The sequence below is a fragment of the Pituophis catenifer genome, unplaced genomic scaffold (assembly GCF_029215685.1).
Source record: "Pituophis catenifer annectens isolate HBS135680 unplaced genomic scaffold, rPitCat1.0.hap2 SCAF_1, whole genome shotgun sequence".
Lineage (NCBI taxonomy): Eukaryota > Metazoa > Chordata > Lepidosauria > Squamata > Colubridae > Pituophis > Pituophis catenifer.
Window position 1 is genome coordinate 248,334,184 of NW_027256881.1, and position 22,222 is coordinate 248,356,405.

The 22,222-nt window shown below is 36.4% G+C and overlaps 1 protein-coding gene across 1 annotated transcript in view; it reads left to right on the forward strand.

The window, feature by feature from the left end:
* KCNQ1 (potassium voltage-gated channel subfamily Q member 1) overlaps positions 1–22,222 on the forward strand; it is a 379,098-nt gene that overhangs the window by 239,793 nt on the left and 117,083 nt on the right. Inside the window, exons 14-15 of the mRNA XM_070957421.1 lie at positions 12,246–12,321; positions 21,081–21,175. Of these exons, the coding sequence (XP_070813522.1) occupies positions 12,246–12,321; positions 21,081–21,175 (171 nt within the window). The remainder of the gene's footprint in view (positions 1–12,245; positions 12,322–21,080; positions 21,176–22,222) is intronic.

Below are 22,222 nucleotides of genomic sequence, written 5' to 3' on the forward strand. Positions count from 1 at the left end.
GCACATCTGAAAATTAAGAGTCTTGTTGTAAACATTTGATAAATGTTAAATGATGATGGAGAAATATTGTTTGCTAAATTAGCCTTTCCTTTTTCTTGCCAAAGCAAATAGCTGTCTACAAATGAAAATACTGAGGAGTGACTTCAATGGGCCTATGCATCCTCCTTTGTTCTATTAATGAACATAGTCTTACAGTGTCTTTGTTGGGATCATTAAATCACTAGTCCTCCTGTCAATCATCTATTTATGTCTTCTTAATAGAACCATGGACTACAATAGTAAATATAAATCCATTTCCTGGAGCATAGCTCCATGCAGTGTTGGCTCCCTGCCATTGGAACAGTAAGACTAGTGGCAGTAAAAGCCAGGCTAACTACCTACCAAAAATAGCAATAGCACTTAGATTTATATACCACTTCACAGTGCTTTACAGCCCTGTCTAAGCAATTTACAAGGCAGCATATTTACGCCAACAATCTGCGTCTCATTTTACTGACCTCGGAAGGATGGAAGGCTGAGCCAACCTTGAGCCAATGAGGATCGAACTGCTGGCAGTTGGCAGAATTAGCCTGAGGTACTGCATTCTAACCACTGCACCACCATGGCTCCTTATTCTAACCAATGCACCACCATTTGGGAAAGATATTTGCCAAATAACAAACTACAAAGGATATATTCCTGCTAAAACTAGTAAAGAGCTCCTATCATTTATTATTAATTGTTAGAATTTTGTCTGCTTTTGTTTGATTTGCCTCCTTTTGAGTTCATTCAAAAATTCCACATAAGGATCTATTCTTGCACGCATGCATTTCCTTTGATGATTGTCCATGATGGCTACTTCCATTTTGAAGGAATGTCCCATGTATTAAAACTGCTGTCTCTGCTTTTCTATACAAGGAGCTCATGAGGCACCGTGAACATACATGTATGAAATTTACAAAACTATTCATAGCGGTCACTATTTATAGCTTGTAACCTCCTTGAACAGCCAAGATGAAATTGGATCCCCTTCACTCTTAGCTAAAAACACTTTTCTTTTTGCATGTCCTGGAAAAAAGCCAATTTACTAGTTCCATTAACTTAATAAGGTTTGACAGCCTACACAACTTTTCTCATAATCTTTCTAGGGGTTTAAATGTGATGCTGTAAAATCATTTGGGCAGCATCTAAGCTCATTCTGTTCCTACGGAAACAAAACTCTTTGTAGCAAAATAAAGATGACTTACAGGGATTTTCTTCTTTCTTTCTATTTTTCTGATATAAATACTACATTTATGTATCCTTGAGATTTATATTGATATTGTTTCCTGATTGCTTATTTGTACCCTATGACTATCATTAAGTGTTGTACCTTATTATTCTTGACGAATGTATCTTGTCTTTTTATGTAGCCACAAGGTAGATTTTTTTTTAACATGTTCCTTGATTCCTTCATTTCAAAATAATTGCTTTTTGAAATATTACAAATTCTAGTAAAGATATTAATTTTGAGTGTGCTTAATAGCATTGCAATTTTTGCATTAAACAAAAAAGGCCATGATCTACAGCAAGGGTCACCAAACCTGGCAACATCAAGACTTGTGGACTTCAACTCCCAGAATTCCCCTGGCTAAGGAATTCTGAGAGTTGAAGTCCACAAGTCTTAAAGTTGCCAAGTTTGGAGACCCCTGAGCTACAGAAATAGGTTAGCACAAAAAAATCAGGGGGCAATTTATACAAGACTGGCTTTTTTCCAGGACATGCCATTCTTGCCAACAAAGCTTTCTCAAAAACTGTATTAGCAGTTTTTTTCTGGGACGTTGAATTGTACCCTTACATAGATTAGTAATTGTCACTCAAAACAATTTTAAGTGTTTAGTATAATCTGGGTAATAATGGATTTTTATCAATATGGCTGATCATCAGCTTTTAGCCATCAGACCACCAGCTTTTAGCCAGCATGGTTAGAAATAATGGGAGCTGTAGTTCAATTACATCTTCAGAGTCACATATTTCCCACTCTTGCATTGATAACAGTAATTCTTCTATGTACATCAGGCAGATATGATTTATTCGGGTTATTCCTTTCTTTTAAACATAAAGCAAGCCATCAGGTAATGGAATTGAGGCAGAGTTAAATATCAATCCCAGAGTCAGCTGAATCCATAATAATAGCTCAATACATCAAAAGTATTTCAGGGCAGTGTAGCAGTTTTTAAAATACAAAGAATTCGGTCCTAGAGTAGTTTACAGTGCAAGGATCCACACAGTCAATTACTGGAGTACTGAAAATAAATAAACTGAGTTATCTTCAGATGGTGAGCTGTATCTCAAAAGTTATAAGCATTAATTAAGCTGAAATGCATCAGTTCTCACTAGGGTTTGGGTCTACTCTGGAGCAATACTGAAGCCTGAACTTCCAACTACTCTACTTGCAAGCATACAATTCCATGCCTGTCAGACTATATAGTAATAGCACTTAGACTTATATACAGCTTCAAACAGCTTAAATAGTCAGCATATTGTCCCCAACAATCATTATGTGATGTCACATAGACCACATGTGATGGACCAGGGTGTGTGCCATGAAGCTTGACTGCAAGTGGAGCTGTGTGTGCATGCACAGGGGTGCCAGCCCATTGTTTGAGCTAGTTGAGCTGTATGAGAGAGAATTGAGGTGCTTATGTGTGTGCATACCAGCCCGCCTCTGTCACGGCTGAGTTCCGAATAGGCCACAGCCCAGTAGTGGACCGCAGCCTGGGGGTTGGAGATCCCTGGTATAGTAAGCTAATACATACTATATTGTAGTCCCACAATAAACAAACACTTAGGAGCCTAGGCCAAGGGACATATTTTACCCTGGTGAGCTGTCAGTGTAAACATTGAAGCTCCATGAAGCTATTCAGCTCAGGGGATTGAAATATCTTCTGGAAATATTGGAGTGTATATCTGAGAGAGTAGGACAAGGTATGAAATCCCATTAAGTGAATGTAATTCTACTGACTGATGCTGAATGGAATACTTTGTTAATGCAAACACTAAAGATGAGATTGTTGTAAGATGAAGATAGGAACTAACATATGTAAACAGGGTTCCTAAAGAAAATGCGTTCATAAATCCTTATAACTTCAGTTTACAAATATTGAAATATCAAAATATGACAACTTGGATGTTATAATTTTATTGCACCAATGTAATTCACAGTCTCAAATTTGTTTAAGAAGATGCTAGTTATTACACTATAGGATCCTAAAGGACAATTCTTCCAATGCAGCTATTTCTCTCTTTGCACACCCTCATCCAACAACTATGAGTGACAGCCTAGGAATGCATCTACTTTCTGGTGGCCCCTTCCAAGGACAAATATGGTCAGGATTTATTACTACCCTTTTAACAACAGGCAGCCCCTTTTTGTTTTCCCAGCCTATTTAATAACAACTGTCTTGCTGGTACAGATCCGTTTTTATTTTATTTCTGATGCTTTCTTTTTTACTGTATGGTGGTTGCTTTAATTGTTTGTTTAACGTACTGTTTTTTTACATATGTATTTTTAGTTGCTTTGGGAATTCAATTTATACAGCTGCCTTAAGTTTACATTTTTCAGACACTCGTTTTGAAATATTTTGTATGCCACCCTGGAAAAAGCTTGTTTTGAAGGGCAGTGTGTAAATTCTTGAAAAAGTAAAATAAATAAAATCTGTGTTTATGTTTATTTGGGCTAGAATTTATTTTTGTCCTTCAAAAATATATTCAGTGTATCTGAAAAATAAAATAATAGAATGTTTGAACAATTGGCTCTAACAGGCTGATTAAAAGCAGAATAAAATGACACAGATTTTGTACTGAGAGAAAAGAAAAAGATACTTTCAGAATCAACAAAGCAACTAATCCTCTTCAGAAGACCATTTTATGCTAAACATCCCCAGCCACATCACCAAAGCTTCATACTTTACATGGGCAGGCTTAAGTTGGAGAAGATGTCCCTTCAAATAGGGGGCCACTCACTTTTTACAGGTGTTTGGTGCAGAATGGAATTTGTTTGGACATTCCTGTAGAAATAGATCCTGAAACACCTCTGTTTCATGAAGAAGAATGTAACCTACATAAAATAGGTAAACACAGAGAGTGAGCTCACCCACATACCATTTAATTCAGATAAGTAACTGAAAGTCCGCTGCTTTCAGAAGAGACGTAATGATCACCCAGCATGTACTATGAGCTCATTCTGGGAAGGGCGAGCCACTCATTGAGGTCTTTTTGATTCTGGAATTATTTTTATTTTGTATGATTATGTTGTGTGTTCTTTAAAAAAAAAATCATTGTGCTTTGCTTAAGAATTATTTTAAATTGGTAAGGGATTCTGAAAGCTCCATTAATATTTTAATAAATTAATTAAAATAAGACCAATAAATAACATGATTCAGTGAATTCCACTAAACTCAGCAGGGCTTATTTCTGAAAAAAAGGCATAATGTAAAAAATATAAAGACATTTCATTATCTCCAGTTTTACAGGACACATTTTTTTTCAAGATAAAAAAATTACAGATGACATCTTTTCATCAGGGTTATTTTAAATGTATGTATTTACATAATGAATAAAGTCAAAATATATATATCCTGACTTGAATAAGTATATATTCTGAAATAACATTACCTCCCATTATTCTAAAAAATCTGAGGCAAAAATAACATAATTAACATAATAAAAGCAATAACATTTTATTTATTCATAATTTGTTATTTCATTTTACTTTTGCATTGATATATCTAGAATAATCTTTATCTTATAATAAAGTTTGGCTAGAAAAATGTCTCAGTATTTTAATATGAAAATTGTTGCTTTGTTTGTTTACATATAAATCTTGCATATGTAAGGGGGAAAAAGCACTAACAAGTAATGGAAAAAAATAAATCAAAAGAGGAAAATATTCTCTGTGTTAAAATCATTTGCAAGCGTTTCTTCCACATAGTTAATATAATTTGCTTTCTCTTTGCCCAGAAACACTATAGTGCTCTTGGGAGAAAGAAAGATTATGTCCAACCTGCACTGTAAAACCTTTTGCTGGCAAGATTATACTATTTATATGCCAAGACTACATTTTTCAGTCTCATGTAACCATTCATTACTTCAGATTCTGAAAGAAAACAGAGCTATACTGTATATATAATCAAGATTGATTTTTAAAAATTGGGTGTAGGGATCCCTGAGTTTAGACTCATTGGTTATCTTGAGAATATAGGTTCTAGTTATGGATTCTATATACTGAAATATCCTTGTATAAAATGGTGTATTATGACCCTTGAATTTATGCTATTCAGCTTCATCTTGGACTATAAAAGTGTGTGTGAGAGAGAGAGGCAGAAAGACAGAAAGAAAGAGTATAATCTTATTGTAGCAATAACCAAAAACAGTGTTCTAACAAGGAGCTTCTCTTCATGCAATAAAATTTAGGTATTTCATTATGCTTTGGTTGCAAATAAATAAATAAATAAATTACAGCTAATCCTTGACCTTTGACCAGGTCAGAAGAATTTCTGCTGTTAAGTAAGGTGATTGTTAAGTGAGTCATGCCTGATTTTATGACCTTTTTGCCACAGTTGTTAAGCAAATCACTCCAGCTGTTAAGTGACTCATGTAGCCATTAATCAAATGGCTTCCCCCGATTAACTTGGCTTGTCAGAAGCCAGTTGGGAAAGTCGCAAGTAGTGATCACATGACCTTGGGATATGCAACCATCATAATGCATCAGAGTTTGATCATGTGACCATGGGGATGCTACAATGGTTATAAGTGCAAAGACAAATCACTTTGTCCAGTGTAACTTTGAACAATAGCTAAATGGCTTGTTGTAAGTCAAGGATGTTCTATGTAAATCTGTATATTCTATGAGGAATAAGTACCTGTGCTTGTAGAAGTACTGGTTTTTCACCAACAACTCAAAAACTCACAAAAGTTTCACAAAAACTCCTTAGAAGAGTTCCCTAATTATCTGAAGCCCCTTTTGGAGGATGTGGGTTTTGTGTGATTGTGAGTTTTGTGTTATTCAGTGTGATAAATCAATTCATGCAGTAGAATCTGTGGAATTATGGCCAAATAAGACCATCTACTGGAATTAGCCCTGTTGCTGAGGCAGATTCTCCCTTTCCCTTTAATTCCTATGCAACCATTAAATCTAATATCCTCTTGAGCAATTTGTAACTGATAATTTTTACTCGGTTGACTATTATTGCAGCAGAGGAGACAGAAAACATGGCTGGTGTATGCCTTCACTATATAATGCCTAGATTATTGTAATGGTCTCCTGGCAGCTGTCCTCAATTCTTCTTTCCAATTCCTGATCTGGGTATACAACAATGCTTTCAGGTCTGCTCTGGACTTTCCACAGTATTTGCATGTCTCCTTATAATGAAGGGTCTTCATTGGCTTCCTATTTAAGCCAGACTCCAATTTAAGCTGCTAGCTCTTAATGGTCATAACTCCCTGGTATCTGTCTCCCCTCCTTTCTCCCTACAATCCTGTTTATTGTTTACCTTCTTGTGAGCAGGCAGATTTCTTGCTGTAGGATTATAGTCTCCAAGTCTAGGTCTTGAGGTACTTGTGCCCATGATTGGGAATTATAACTTTAAAAGAGGGATTAAAGATCTTTTTATTTGATTACTGGGATAGGATCATGTTCTTCACTCTACTTTTATTTACTGTAATTGACAATGCCAAGTTAGCAGTTGTTTTCAATTATTGTACATTAAGCCTTGTTCTACAGCATTGTTTTTAATTATACTGTTGCATTATTTATTTTAGTGTTAATATTTGTTTGCTGGGTTCTGAGTTAATTTTATTTGAGCGATTTGTAATTAGGGGAGTTTCTTGTTTAGTTTTATTCCACAGTTTAGAAAATAATAATAACAACAACAATAATAATAATTGCAGCTTCCTGCAATAACGCCAGCGGGACTGCAAAAAACTGCACCACTTGGAACATTGTACATCTTAAGAAGGTACTTGGTTGATACCTAGGGTGCTGGCAGCAACCCATATCAACCATCAGCACCAGTCAATAATATTTGTGATACATTTTTAAATGTTCAGTTGACTGAGTTTCATATTTAATGAATAAAAGAGATAATACGAATAATAATTTGAAGAGGTCAAACAACACAACTTGAGGTGAAGGCATTCAGTAGAATTGATTGTATGAAGGGTCATGGTCAGATTCCAGACTTCAGGTTTGTGACTACTTCAGTAGTAGTTCTCAGTCACACAATGAAATGTTCATTTCAGTCATTTCAGATAGATAAACAAATAAAATAAATTCGATATATGTTACCTTTACTGCAGTCCCTTCATTTCTGATCCATAAACAATTCAGTTCTGATCCATAAACAAATCTGCCCATTTAAAATGTCCCCTCTTATCTCATTCAAGGCATGACTAGATAAATCTGATTCACATAACCAAAAGTGATGTAAGTATATAGAAATGCCATATAAAAATCTCTTCCTTGATTCAGATCAGCTGGTCCTCAGTTATCAAAATCGGTTGGTTACAAGCACCAGTACAATACAAGATTATTGGGTCAAGATTGAGAATACAAGCATGTTGTGATTTAATCATGATTTTTTTAAAAAAATGTTTATATCATAACTTTAGGATGGCACAAACGTTTTCCTAACTACAAACATGTACAGCTGTCATCACTCCTTCCCCCTAGAGAAGAATTCTCTAGCAGAGCTGGAATGATGTAGAAGAGAGAATGATGGGCACGATTTTTTTTCCCTACTTGCACTTCCCCTGTTCCAGCAATACCCCTCGCAACTCCCTTGTCTTACAAGTTTGCCTCCCTAAAGGGGTTCCAGTTGCATGCCTTGTATAATTTGCCATAAAGTTTTTTTTTTTTAAAGAAAACCATGCATATCCTTTGTATCTTTCAATACATCATGTTAAAGGAGGCCCAACTGAAAAAAACCAAGATAAAAACGCAGGGTAATAGAATGGGAGCCTTCAAGACAATAAACAAACTGTCTTTGGATGATCCATAGTGCTAGAGGAATTATCTCTAATGTGTTGGCATTAGTTCTCCAGTTGCCTGATAAAGATTACGTTGAGAAAGCATTCTGCTATTAAAAGCCCTCTTCCCCCCTCCTTCACTGAAATATAGCCTGACATTCAAAACCAGAGGCCTGCTTTTACCAGGTATTTCTTTATAAAAGAGATCCTAATCTCAATAAGATAAACTGCTTAAATAAAACTTGGTGAAAGAACAGGCTGAATAGCAGATTATGCACTAACTATTTTAAAATAGTCTGCTTTTCAACAATTCTGTACTTGTATCGTCAAGGAAGCTGTTGTTTTAGACATTATCCGAGCATGCATTGACTTGGATACTGTTTATTTTTTTAAATATTAATTAGTATTGTATCGAGAAAAGTTGCTTTAACTTTTGTTTATAGGCAAAAATTAGGAAGGAATAAGTAAACAGAACTTCTTCATCCTTCTAATCCTTTTCCCCCCTCTATATTTAATTTACTAGTTCAACTTCTAAGCATTACATCTTAGTCGTCTCAAATGCAATGCATTACGTAAGGAATCCAGGTGGCACAGATCAACTCCATTCACTCAAGGATGAAAAACAAATGCATATAAATCAGCTCTGTCAAACTCGCAGCATCACGTTGCCGTCATATGACATTTTGTGACTTTTTTTTCCTTCACGGAGCTGGGGTGGACATGGCCTGTGCATGACGCATCCAGCCCACGGGCCACCAGTTTGACATCCCTGATATAAACATAAATATATATATATATGCCATTTTAAAGATAAGGAGAAACTAAAACCACTTTTAACCTATTTTATGTTTGTATATGTCTGCTTGACTCAAGAAAATAATCTGCTGTATAGCTCTTCCAGTAGTAAAATAACTTAAGCTCCATGCTGTCACAATTGTTCCTTTTAAACTAAAGATGTCTGTTGGTTCACTCCCCCCTTACAGCTAGTCCTCAACTTACAATAGTTCATTTAGCGACCATTCAAAGTTACAGCAGTACTGAAAAAAATGACTTATGACTGTTTTTCACACTTATGACCATTATGGCATCCCCATAGACACATGATCAAACTTCATGCACTTGGCAACTGACTCATATTCATGACAGTTGCATCTGATCACCTTCTAACAAGCAAAGTCAATGGGAAAGCCAGATTCACTTAGCAACTGTATTATTAATTTAACAACTACAGTGATTCACTTAACAAATGTGGCAAGAAAGGTCATAAAAATGGGGCAAAGCTCACTTACTGACTGCTTTGTTTAGCAACAGAAATTTTGGGCTCAATTATGGTCATAATTCAAGGACTACCCATATTAAATAATCTGAGGTTGGGAGGCAAAATTAAAATTTAATTTTGTGGAAATGTTTCTAAAAATTTTGCTAAAATTAGACTCAAATTATTTCTATGATAAACTCTTATAAGGTGATAAATTTTAGTCTTAAATTTATGAACAAGTCAAGATACTCAGTGGCCTTCAGTAATTAATCCTGCTATTGATTTACTATATATTTTTCCTAACATTCATTGTTGCAACATTTAAAACTACTTCAGTTTCTGTTGTTGGATTTCCTAATGCCTAAAGTATATTTAATTTCAAATAAACTATTATAGTTTTAATTAAAGTATTAAAAAAATAAAATTTGCATGGTCTGAAAGTTAACAGCGCAGCAAAACATTTCAAAGAATCCTACAATTAAAGTGCTTTTATTCAAGTCAGATCAGTATTTCAAAGTTTTTCCTATAGATTATCTTTATTTATACAAATCTCTTTCTGGGTAAGAATATTGAATACATATGTTTAAAGTTGGGGTTTTCTGCATAAATTTAATTTGTTTTTCTTCTTCATATATTGTTTTTAACATTCTGGATTTTTTTAAATGTTTCAGCAATTAAGAACAGTATAGCATTACTTTATTTAGAAAATATAATTAGCTTTATTCATTCCTTTACTGAAGTGGCATGATTAAAGTAATATATTAACTTTAAATGGATCTAACTTGCAAACAATTGGGGAAAGTATTTACATTTTTATTGATAATTACAGTATTCAACTTTAGAATATTTCCCTAAGCTAAACATAATTAAATAAATTCAATAATTTCTTGCTGAAAATTATGTTCTTTGGGTGAATATTAAATAACTTTCTGAAATATTTTCCTCTTAGAAAAATCCCTATATTTGTTTCTAAACGACAAAATATATACTGACATGCATAAATGCAGATCTATATACAAGCACAAAAGGAAAAGAAAGCAAATTAATTCAAAATTATTTAATAAAAATGTAAATGCAGAGGATATGATCTACAAAATTAACATATTCCATCCAGACAATAATTAAGATCATTCAGAATAGGAAATTCAAACTTTAAGCAAAGTATAAACTTCATATTTGGAATGTCCGGCCTTTAAATTTGGTGTGACAAATTTATTTTATGCAGTAGGAATATACAGTAAATGGAATTTATTACTTTATTGTAGCGTTGTAAGAATTTTTCAAAACTTTTTGATGTAATTATTTATGTATATATGTATTATATATATGCATATATACACATACACACACACATACATACACAAAAGTATGTATGGGAAATATTAAAATAATAAATAAACATGATACTTTTCTAAACTCTATTTCCATTGTTTCTAAGCATTAAATTGATTTTGTCTGGGGCTCATTCAAATGCATAAGCAGCTTGCATGCATGCTGTTTGTTTTAGTTGAAAAAAATGATAGCTTTTGCATCCAGAGAGTTAAACATTGACTTGGATTCTATGAGTATAAACAAGTAGGGTATCTTCTCTGTACTTGTTATGCCTGTGCTTGTATTAAAATCCACATGGACTGAGAAAACACTTTTAAATAAACTATTTTGTGAGAAGTTATTCACTTGGACACTGGCATTAGTCGAGCCTCGCCTTGTTTAGGTGGAGTTCCTCCATTAACAGAAAACCAAATAGTCCTAATTGTGAAAAGACTAGACTACTTAGAGTTTGGTGGATTCAGTGGTGGACATGTGAGGACTAGGAAGTATGATAAACGAACAGATATGGGGAAAGCATTTGTAATGGACAAAGTTGGCAGACACTTCTGGAGCAGTAGTTAAAGCTCAGCCAGTAGAGAAGGAAGAGAAGGGTTGATCTAAGTAACATTGAATCAGGTTCATTCAACTCATTTGAATGTTACTAAACTATCTAACAGCCGTGGTGGCGCAGTGGTCAGGATGCATATTGCAGGTTAACTCTGCTCACATTGCCAGGAGTTTGATTCTCTCAATCCTGACCGGTTCAAGGTTGACTCAGCCTTCCATCCTTCCAAGGTCGGTAAAATGAGGAACCCAGTCAAAATGCTGACTCTGTAAACCACTTAGAAAGGGTTATAAAGCACTGTGAAGCAGTATATAAGTCTAAGTGCTATTGCTATTGCTATCCTTACTTAGTAACAGAACTGAGAACATTTGCACAGGGTTACTTCTGTGATTTGGTCTCTTTAATAGGCAGGTGCCTCTCTCTTGTCTTTCATCAGTATTAAATTGACTTTAGTGAAGCAAAGATTATTACTTTGAATGAATAGAACAGTCTTGCTTGACACACATCCAGCCAAATGCATATTAGAGGACCGTGCAAAGACAGTTCCCTTTTGTTAGAACAGGTATGATAGGGATTTTTTTTTTAATAATATGATTCCATATTTGGTGCCAAACAATAATTCACTTGAGGACTGGAGCAGATTGGCATGTGGCACAAAATGGAGGCATCCCTATTAAACCAATATTTTAAATTAATTGTTCTAGTAATCCAACTTGGATTAGTGGTAATGGCACATTCTCAAAGTATACTTTTTTGTCTATTTGGTACTGTGCTGATATGTTATTTCTTTCAATGGCTGGTTTTATATTCTTAGCTTTGTGGAGTATTGTGATTCCAGTGAAATCAATGTGCCCTTTTCTTTAGAGCTTTCAGATACTTGGCTAATGCATTATGGAAAGAATATTAGCTTTGGCTGCACCCCAGGCCTGAGCCTCAACCAACAGTCAGCTAAAATCCCTGCCCTTTCAGTGTAAGCGATGGTGATTTGAAAAAGAGTAGGGAAGATTAAGTGGGCCAGGATGTTTTTTTTTTTTCCATGACTTAATATTGTGAAAGATATTCAGTTGTAGCATAAATAATACACAATTTGTACATGGTTTTTAGTTTTGCCTTTTTTCTTTACAGTTTAAAAGAACATCACCGTTCTGCCATTAAAGTGATACGCCGTATGCAGTATTTTGTGGCAAAGAAGAAATTTCAAGTGAGTTGTTGACAAAATACTTTTTTAAAAGAAATCCCCTTTTTTCCCCCTTTTTTTTTTCCTGTTTTTGCTTCTTTTCAGTCTTAAACAAGGAAAGGCCAGGGAAATCCATTTTAATATCAGCGAGCTACTGCTACTCTTCTCTCTATTCTTCAGTAGGGTGACTGTTTATCAGCAAGTTAGTCAACTGTGGATGCAATGGGAACAGGCTAAGTTTCTGAAATGCAGCCTGAATTAAAATGTTACTTTCTACTAATGGACTTGACCTTTCCCCTTTTGTTATCTCTGTCTCCTTCCAAGGCAAACAATCTCATGTGTCTTCGTTAATTCTGAGCTGCGTGGGACTGATTTAATGGACCTAGAGATTAGAACTCTACCTTAGCCTCGTTTCTATCTCACATTAGCTGAGATTCTGTTACAAAGCCTAGAACCAAAATTAACATTTCTTGGGATTATAGCCATATTGTCCTGAATTTTTCATAATATTGTTTACCTTGGAATGTAATAGCATAGACAGAACTGTGTTTATTGCAAGCAAACAAGCAAAGAATGAGTAAACGAACCTATTCTAGCATGATTCAGCAAGTGAAAAAATAATAATGGTTGAATTGAAATACTAGTTTAACAAAAGGGTCTATGGTACAGATGTTAGTAGTACATAATTATTATTGCATATTTTATTTTTCCCTCTGCCCCCTTTGCCAATCTAGAAAGAGACAATTGCATTGAGAAGTAATAGAAATCTTACTCAACCTTTCTGTCTAGATTCTAAAATTCAGCAAACGTTTTCTATAAACTTTTAAACACATATTTCCAACCAAAAGGGTTGAAAACAATGCTTTTTTTAAAAAAAAGTTATACATTCACAGGAAGTATAATTCTGTATTTGATTATTTCCTAATACTCCTAGGGACTCAGAGCAACCACAAATCGTGGCTAGAGAAAGTTTTCAACAAAAAGTGTAGGAGGCTTTAGTTTGATGAAGATTTTATAAATACATATAAAAAATGTATGCTTCTTAATGATTAAGCAGAAGTAGGCACCCCATTTTACTATTGTGATTATGGTATGGTTGTACCTGAAGCCACACAAATCCTCAGAGATCACATTTGATAATTTACAAAAACTTCAGCTATATTCATCTCCCAACAACAGGGAATTTAGGGACTATGGAGATTCTCAGTCATCATGGTTGTCCCAAACCATCATCATGGTTGTCATCATGGCTGTTTTTTCAACTGAACTTTCTGGTTTTTCTTTGAAGACATTTCGCTTCTCATCCAAGAAGCTTCTTCAGCTCAGGGAGCTCAGGCTTTTGTTTTTGAAATTACAAAGCAGATTTTAATCAAGATAATGGTAAATTAATAAAACTGGATAATAATAATATCATCATTGATTGGAAACAGCATAGAAAAAAGAAAACGCAACAATTTGCATAGCCATTCATTTCTCTACAGTTTCAGCCATAGAGCATACTTCAGTTTACTGGGGAAGGAAATGAATGGTATTATCAGGACCAGTAAAGAAAATTTATTTCCTTCTATCTGGCTTCATCAAAGGAAGAGTTGAGAAGAAGAGCCATACCATCAGTTCTACTACAAGATCAATGTCATCAAGTTCTTTCTTACACAAACTCCAAACATAATTTTTTTTATTGATTTAATTGAGCAAAATAGAATTTATGCTGGAACATTTCAGGTTTCTTTACATCTTTTTTTTCCATCTTTCCAATTAAAATTCAGCTGAGCTGTTTGCAGTCACAGTCTTTAATCATGTAAAGCTGTGCAATCAGTACAACTAAGAAATGGAATTTGGAACTAGTAAACTGGTAAAAAAAAATATTAAAATTTCTCTTCTCTAATGACTACCAGAAAATCGTTTTCCACATCTGATCCACAAAATGAGACCTATCTATAATCAGAAGTAGTGACTTAAGTGTTCAAGGAGCAGTAAAATTCCAAAGAATCATCTTACAAGTATAAATATCTACCTATTGTGCTATTTCTTTTTGGGATAAACAATGTTATGCAAAACATCCTGTTTTTTTCCACTCCAATTAACTTTTCTACATTTATATCCATACATTTTTTCAATAAACATTCTTTACCACAGACCACATACTGGCTTCTATTTTTTTTATCGGTACTTGTACATCTTATAATTTCCCTATGCTTAGTAAAAAATTCTATCGAATTACAAAATAACATCTATTTGCTTCAATTTGTTGCTATTTATACATAGCTTGAAACCATTCACTCAATTCCCTATCAAAACAATTTCCTTAGTCATTGATTCATTAATGTTTAATTCCCCTACTCCCTTGTTGTATCAGTCTATCTAGAAATCTTTCAGTTTCTTAGCGAACAATGCAACACTGTCTGCATAAAAAGTCAATTTGCCTTCATATCCCCAATTAGCATACCTCATAACAATCTTTCGTTATTCATCTACATATAAATGCATTAAGGAGCTCATGGACACCACACATCCTTGCCTTGGTCATTGTTTCAAGTTGAACTATTTCCTAAGCATTCCGTTTGTTGTCATGTATGTTTTACTTCCCTCATATAGCGTTCATATCTCATTCACAAACATCCTTCAAGTCTGTATTCATGCAAAATATTTCATATTTCAAATCTCTTATCATATGCTTTCTATAAATCAACAGGCATACATTTGTCACATTCACATAAGGAGGCTAAGACTTTGCTAAAGTTCAAATATCTGTTTGGCGCACTTCCTGCTTTGAATAAAGCTGTGCTATATATGCCAAAAGTTTTTTTTCACAGTCATGTCTTACATGCTTTTGATCAGAATTCAGCACTTGATAAATTAATCCTTCTGTAGTTTTGCATTCTCTCTTGTTAACATTCTGTTTTCGTAAAGGAGTGATAATGGCATTCTTCCAATCATCAGCCATGCCTACAGTCTTTGCATAGACAATTAACCAAGTCATGCAGCCATTCCATAAGCAAACCACATTGATATTTTAACATTGATATGTTGTCTTTCATTTATTAAAACAGATTTGCCAAATGCTTGAAAGAGAGGAACATCAAGAAACAGGGAGCACAGAACTCCAAAATCTGTTGGAACATTCTGGAATCCTCATTTTATAAAGCAGCGTCTCCAATTTAGAGAGCAGCATTTCAGATATATAGTAGATAGTAACTTCAGAACATCCTGCTTTAATTTAATATTTCTTGAGGGCAACAGGTTAGGGGAAAACTCTCATAGTACAGTCTAATATTTTTATAGTATGGTTAGTCACTTCTTTAATGTTGGTCCAGAATGCAGCCACACGAGTCATAGTGGGTGCGCCTAGATACACCCACATTACACCAATTCTCTATGAGCTGCACTGGCTCCCTATTGGTCTCTGGGTACAATTCAAGGTGTTGGTCATTACCTTTAATGCCCTATATGGCTCAGGGCCAGGCTATCTTCGAGACCGCTTTCTACCACATAGCTCCCAGCGACCGGTAAGATCCCACAGAGTCGGTCTCCACCGGGTCCCGTCAGCTAAACAATGTCGGCTGGCGGGCCCGCGGGGGAGGGCCTTCTCTGTGGCTGCCCCGGCTCTCTGGAACCAATTACCTCCTGAGGTCAGGACCGCCCCCAGCCTATTGGCTTTCCGCAAAGCGGTGAAGACCTGCCTCTTCTGGCAGGCCTGGGGCCATTGATCTCATTATAATGATCTTGCGAGACCCGGCCACGAATTGGAGAGCATGTGTTTTAACGTTTTTAAAGTTTTTAATGTTTTAATGTTTTTCTTTTTAACATTTTTTATGGGATTGTTCGCATTGTTTTATTCTTTGTTGTAAGATGCCCAGAGTCCCTTGGGAGTTGGGCGGCATAGAAATGCGACATAATAAATAAAATAAATAAATAAATAAATAATAAACATTTATTTAAGAATATAAGAAGAACTATATCCCATCAAACCGAAGGTCCATCGAATGCAGCATCCTGCTTCCTGCAGTAATAAACCGGATATCTCTGGGATATCTACGAGCAGGACACGACCACTAGAACAGTTACTAAAATAAATAATAAACGTTACTGTACAAGTTTAGGGCCCCAGTAATAACAGTGTCTATTGTGGCTTTCAGTGATGTCACTAGATGCTCTTGATGTATTTATAGCTTTAGATTTCAAAGTATCACCACAAACTGGGCAGTGTTTTATACGTAATTCAGTTACCTTGTTATCAATCAAGAACTGTGTATGCAATTTTCTGTAATCACTTCAGAGGGCTTTCTGGCAAACAAAATAGTTCAAAGTTCTTTGTACTTCAAAGAATGTTACACACGCTTGGACTTGACCATTGTTTGGTTATACTACTCAGAACTTCCTGCAGCTGGTACTTCCCCTTTTGCTTTCCCATTTTGACTCTGAGGGAAACTTTGGAGAAGAATAGCATGCCTCAGCATGAAAGGATAGAGAACGACAGAGTGTGCCATTCTCCAGCATGCCTTCTGCAAGAGTTTTCCTCATGTTACCTTGCTCCCCAGGAGCAAGCGTCTTTTAATTTCATGGCTGCAGTCCCCATCTGCAGTGATCTTGGAGCCCAGGAAAATAAAATCTGTCACTACCTCTATTTCTTCCCCATCTATTTGCCAGGAATTGAGAGGGCTCGATGCCATGATCTTAGTTTTCTTAATATTGAGTTTCAAGCCAACTTTTGCACTCTTCTTTTTCACCAGTGTCAAGAGGCTCTTTAGTTCCTCTTTGCTTTCTGCCATTAGTCAGGTATCATCTGCATATCTGAGGTTGTTGATATTTCTCCCAGCAATCTTAATTCCAACTTTTGATTCATCTAGCCCCGTCTTTCTCATGATGTGCTCTCCATATAAGTTAAATAGGCAGGGTGACGGTATTCAGCCTTGCCGGACTCCTTTCCCAATTTTGAACCAATCAGTGGTTCCATGTCCAGTTCTCACTGTTGCTTCTTGACCCGCATATAGGTTTCTCAAGAAACAAATAAGATGGTCTGATACTCCCATCTTTTTAAGAACTTGACACAATTTGTTGTGATCCACACAATCAAAGGCTTTAGCATAGTCAATGAAGCAGAAATAGATGTTTTTCTGGAACTCCCTAGCTTTCTCCATGATCCAGCGTATGTTGGCAATTTGATCTCTAGTTCCTCTCGGCTCTCTAAGCCACCTTTGCGGATATCGGGCAGAACAAACCTTCCAGATGCTGAGTGGTGATTCAAACCCGGTTTATTACACACTACAATGGTGGCTGTTAGAAGATCCCAGAATGCAAATGGTGTAAAGGTGGCATTAAGAGCTTCTGCCTCTCAGTGCCCTTTTATAGCACCGCCTTGCTCCTCTGCAAGTAGGCGTCAGCTTGTTGTTCCTCAGCTGTTTGACGGTTGTTTCAAATCCACCACGCAACACCAGCACGCCGTCGCTCGCTCTGACGTCATCAGGATGCACCAAACCAACCTGACAGTCTTGATGGCTCTTGACGGCTCTGCTGTTTCCCGCACACTTCCACTATTTCCCGAGCACCGTTATGATTCCACCACCCACACCCGTGCTCCATTTGTCTCCTCTGTCGCCGTACTATCCCCACCACCATCACCCATGCCCAAGGTTCCATGGTATTTGTACATTTCCATGTCACGCCGATCTGTCCCCCACAGATGGTCTTGTGTGGCCTCTTCAAAATCCTGTCTGTACTTCTGGTAGTTCTCAATCCACATACTGCTGGAGCCTAGCTTGTAAGATTTTAAGCATAACTTTACTAGCATGTGAAATGAGTGCAATGGTACGATAGTTTGAACATTCTTTGGCATTGCCTTTCTTTGGAATTGGAATGTAAACTGACCTTTTCCAATCCTGTGGCCACTGTTGAGTTTTCCAAATTTGCTGGCAAATTGAGTGTAGCACTTTTACTGCATCCTCTTTTAAGATTTTGAATAGCTCAGCTGGAATACTGTCACCTCCACTAGCTTTGTTGTTGCTCAGATTTCCTAAGGCCCATTTGACTTCACATTCTAGGATGTCTGGCTCGAGGCCAGTGACCACCCCATCATGGTTATCAGGGACGTTAAGCTCGTTCTTGTATAGTTCTTCTGTGTAATTTTGCCACCTCTTCTTAATCTCTTCTGCCTCTGTTATGTCCCTGCCATTTTGGTCCTTTATCATGCCCATCTTTGCCTGAAATTTTGCAATGAGAAGCTCATAATCTGAGCTATAATCAGCTCTTGGTCTTGTTTTTACTGACTGTAAAAACAAGGTTCCAGGTTCCTATGGAGAAAAAATCTTTACAGCATCAGACTTTCCTTTCACCACCAGATACATCCACAGCTGAGTGTCCTTTCGGCTTTGGCCCAGTCGCTTCACTCTTTCTGACACTACTAGTACTAGCCCTCTGCTCTTCCCAGTAGCATATTGGACATCTTCCAACTTGAGGGACTTATCTTCCGGCATCATATCTTTTTTCCTTTTGGTACTATCCATGGGGTTTTCATGGCAAAGATACTGGAGTGGGTTGCTATTTCCTTCTCCAGTGGATCACGTTTTGTCAGAACTCTCTGCTATGACCTGTCCGTCTTGGGTGGCCCTGCACAGCATAGCTCATAGCTTCATTTAGCTACGCAAGCCCCTTCACCACGACAAGGCAGTAATCCATGAAGGGGCATGCCATGGTAGGAGGACACTATTTTGCCTAATGGATCACTCTTTGGAGTCCAGTCTAATTTATTATAACTTTAGCTATTAAATTCTATGATGCAATCTGTTAAGGAGTTTGGAGCTTCTCCATCTTTGGCTACAGAGCACATAGTCAATCTGATTTCTGTGTTGACCATCTGGTGATGTCCATGTGTAGAGTCGTCTCTTGGGTTGTTGGAAAAGAGTGTTTGCTATGACCATTGTATCCTCTTGACAAAATTCTATCAGCCTGTGCCCTGCTTCATTTTGTACTCCAAGGCCAAACTTGCCTGTCATTCTGATTATCTTTTGGCTTCCTATTTTAGCATTCCAATCCCCCATGACAATAAGGACGTCATTTTTTGATGTTAATTCTATAAGGTGCTGTAAGGCTTCATAGAACCGGCCAATTTCATCCTCTTCAGTACCAGTGGTTGGGGCATAGACTTGGATTACTGTGATATTGAATGGTTTGCCTTGGATTTGAACTGAGAACATTCTATCAGTATTGCTTTTCCTACTCTTTTATTGATTATGAAGGCTACTCCATTTCTTCTGAGGGATTCTTGCTCGCAGTGGTATACCTGATGGTCATCTGAATTAAATTCACACATTCCTGTCCATTTTAGTTCGCTGATTCTAAGATGTCGATGTTCAGTCTTGTCATCTCTTGTTTGACCACGTCCAGCTTGCCTTGATTCATGGATCTTACATTCCAGGTTCCTATGGAGAAAAAATCTTTACAGCATCAGACTTTCCTTTCACCACCAGATGAATCCACAGCTGAGCATCTTTTTGGCCTTGGCCCAGTCACTTCACTGTTTCTGACGCTACTAGTACTAGCCCTCTGCTCTTCCCCAGTAGCATATTGGACACCTTCCGACTTGAGGGGCTTATCTTCCGGCATCATATCTTTTTTCCTTTTGGTACTGTCCATGGGATTTTCATGGCAAAGATACTGGAGTGGATTGCCATTTCCTTCTCCAGTGGGTCACGTTTTGTCAGAACTCTCTGCTAAGATCTGTCCGTCTTGGGTGGCCCTGCACGGCATAGCTCATAGCTTCATTTAGCTACGCAAGCCTCTTCACGACGACAAGGCAGTAATCCATAAAGGGGCATGCCATGGTAGGAGGACACTATTTTAGCTAACAGGGATCACTCTTTGGAGTCCAGTCTAATTTATTATAACTTTAGCTATTAAATTCTATGATGCAATCTGTTAAGGAGTTTGGAGCAGGGTGATTTCTATTTTCCCAGATGCATACATTCAGCTGCCTTCTAGCGTAAGAAACTGTGAGGCCACTTTAACATTCAGTAATTTTAAAAGAGGTTCTTGTATCATTTCCTAAAATCCCTAATTTTTGTATGATATACGAAGCACTTCAATTTAAAAGTAGATGGAGAAATTTTTTTTAACATTTATAAAAAGATGAAAGAATTTAAAGTGTACTGAACAACAATACTGTACATCATATGCAGTGGTGGATTTATTCCAAATACTACCCAGTTGAATTTATGTTCAAATTAGAAAAATCTCCGCATTACCATTTATAATAGATGGGGGGGGAGAAGGAGAGAGAGACTGACTCACAGCAGGCTGTTATCAACACGGTGCCTTTTATGGGGTGAGATGATAAGTGGAGAATATGTAACATATCAGAGATAGTGCGACCACTAAGTAAATTATCATCACTCTCACAACTTTATAACCAATAACAAAAAAGATCAGTTTTTAAACCAACTTCACTGACTTACAGTTTGTTTCTAGGCCTATTCTTTTATATTCAGTGCTCTAAATACATTAGGGCACAATATTTAACAAACTAGTTCCTTAACTCATGAAAAGGGCTTTCTACATGTCCAGCCATCATCTAGGTGTATCACTAAAACACAAGGAATAACCATTTTAACGAAGAACCTGAGTTATACCCTTTAGTCCTTATCCTTATTATGTAAAATTATATGAAAAAGCTGTGAAAATGAAAAGGCTAGCTTTCTATTTTTCCTTATTTCAACTAGTAGCCACATAGGCATGGCGTACTATAATGAGATTTGAATTACTATTATAGTTATTATTTTCTATTTTCACAGCAAGCTAGAAAGCCTTATGATGTACGTGATGTGATAGAACAATATTCTCAGGGTCATCTCAACTTAATGGTCCGAATAAAAGAGCTTCAAAGAAGGTATGGTCCAGAATTCATCTTCTAAACTTAATGATTTTTTTAAAAAGTATATTCTGAACATGCACGGACAAATTGCAGCCCACGGTATCCACGCTGTCCCACGTTAAATGCCATCAATTTTTAATTGTGGAAACAATTTCTGCCACAGTATCTTACAAATATGAAGGATTAAAGAGTGCCCCATGATGTTTCCCTAACATACTTCCTTACCTGCATGGAACTTCAATGTTAATGTATCCTGTCTGATCACACCCTTAGGAAAAGGAATTAAAAAGAATGCAATAGGCAATAGAAGTGGGTTAGAAAATTTGGCATGACAGGACTTGGGAGTATTTTCATATTGAGAAGGTTAACAGATTGCTCTAAGCCATGGTGTGTTATAACTAGGCTTTACTGAATAAGTTACTGTTGGCTGGATTCTTACAATATGCTAAGCCATAAATTATGTTTACAAACCATAATGGCTGGGTTGACAGGACATACTAATCCAAATCCAAACATGCCATGATATGACTTAGAACAGGGGTCTCCAAACTTGGCAACTTTAAGACTTGTGGACGTTAACTCCCAGAATTCCCCAGCCAGCATGGCTGGCTAACGAATTCTGGGAGTCAAATTCCAAAACTCCTAAAGTTGCCAACTTTGGAGACCCCTGACTTAGAGTGATGCATGAACCCAAACTATCCCATTTTTCTCCTGTCTTCCCTTTTATTTTCTTCAACTTGATTGTAAGATCTTCACAAATAAGAACCATCATCCTTCATCTCCCATGTATTTAATTTATTCTATCATTTATTCTATCGATTAGTGTCTTTTTGAACATAGCAAAAAAAACCCCACAGGACAAAATTACATTAAAAGAACATTGTTTTAAAATTGCTTTATTGCTGCCAATCAATATTTGGAACTCATTAATTCAACATCTCCATATCTTTGTGGAAGTGTTAATATCAGAAAGTGTTAACAGACAACACTAAATATTTAGTGAATGAATAGCTTCTTTATGGAGCCGTTTTTAGATCACATACAATATCTCTAAAAATCACA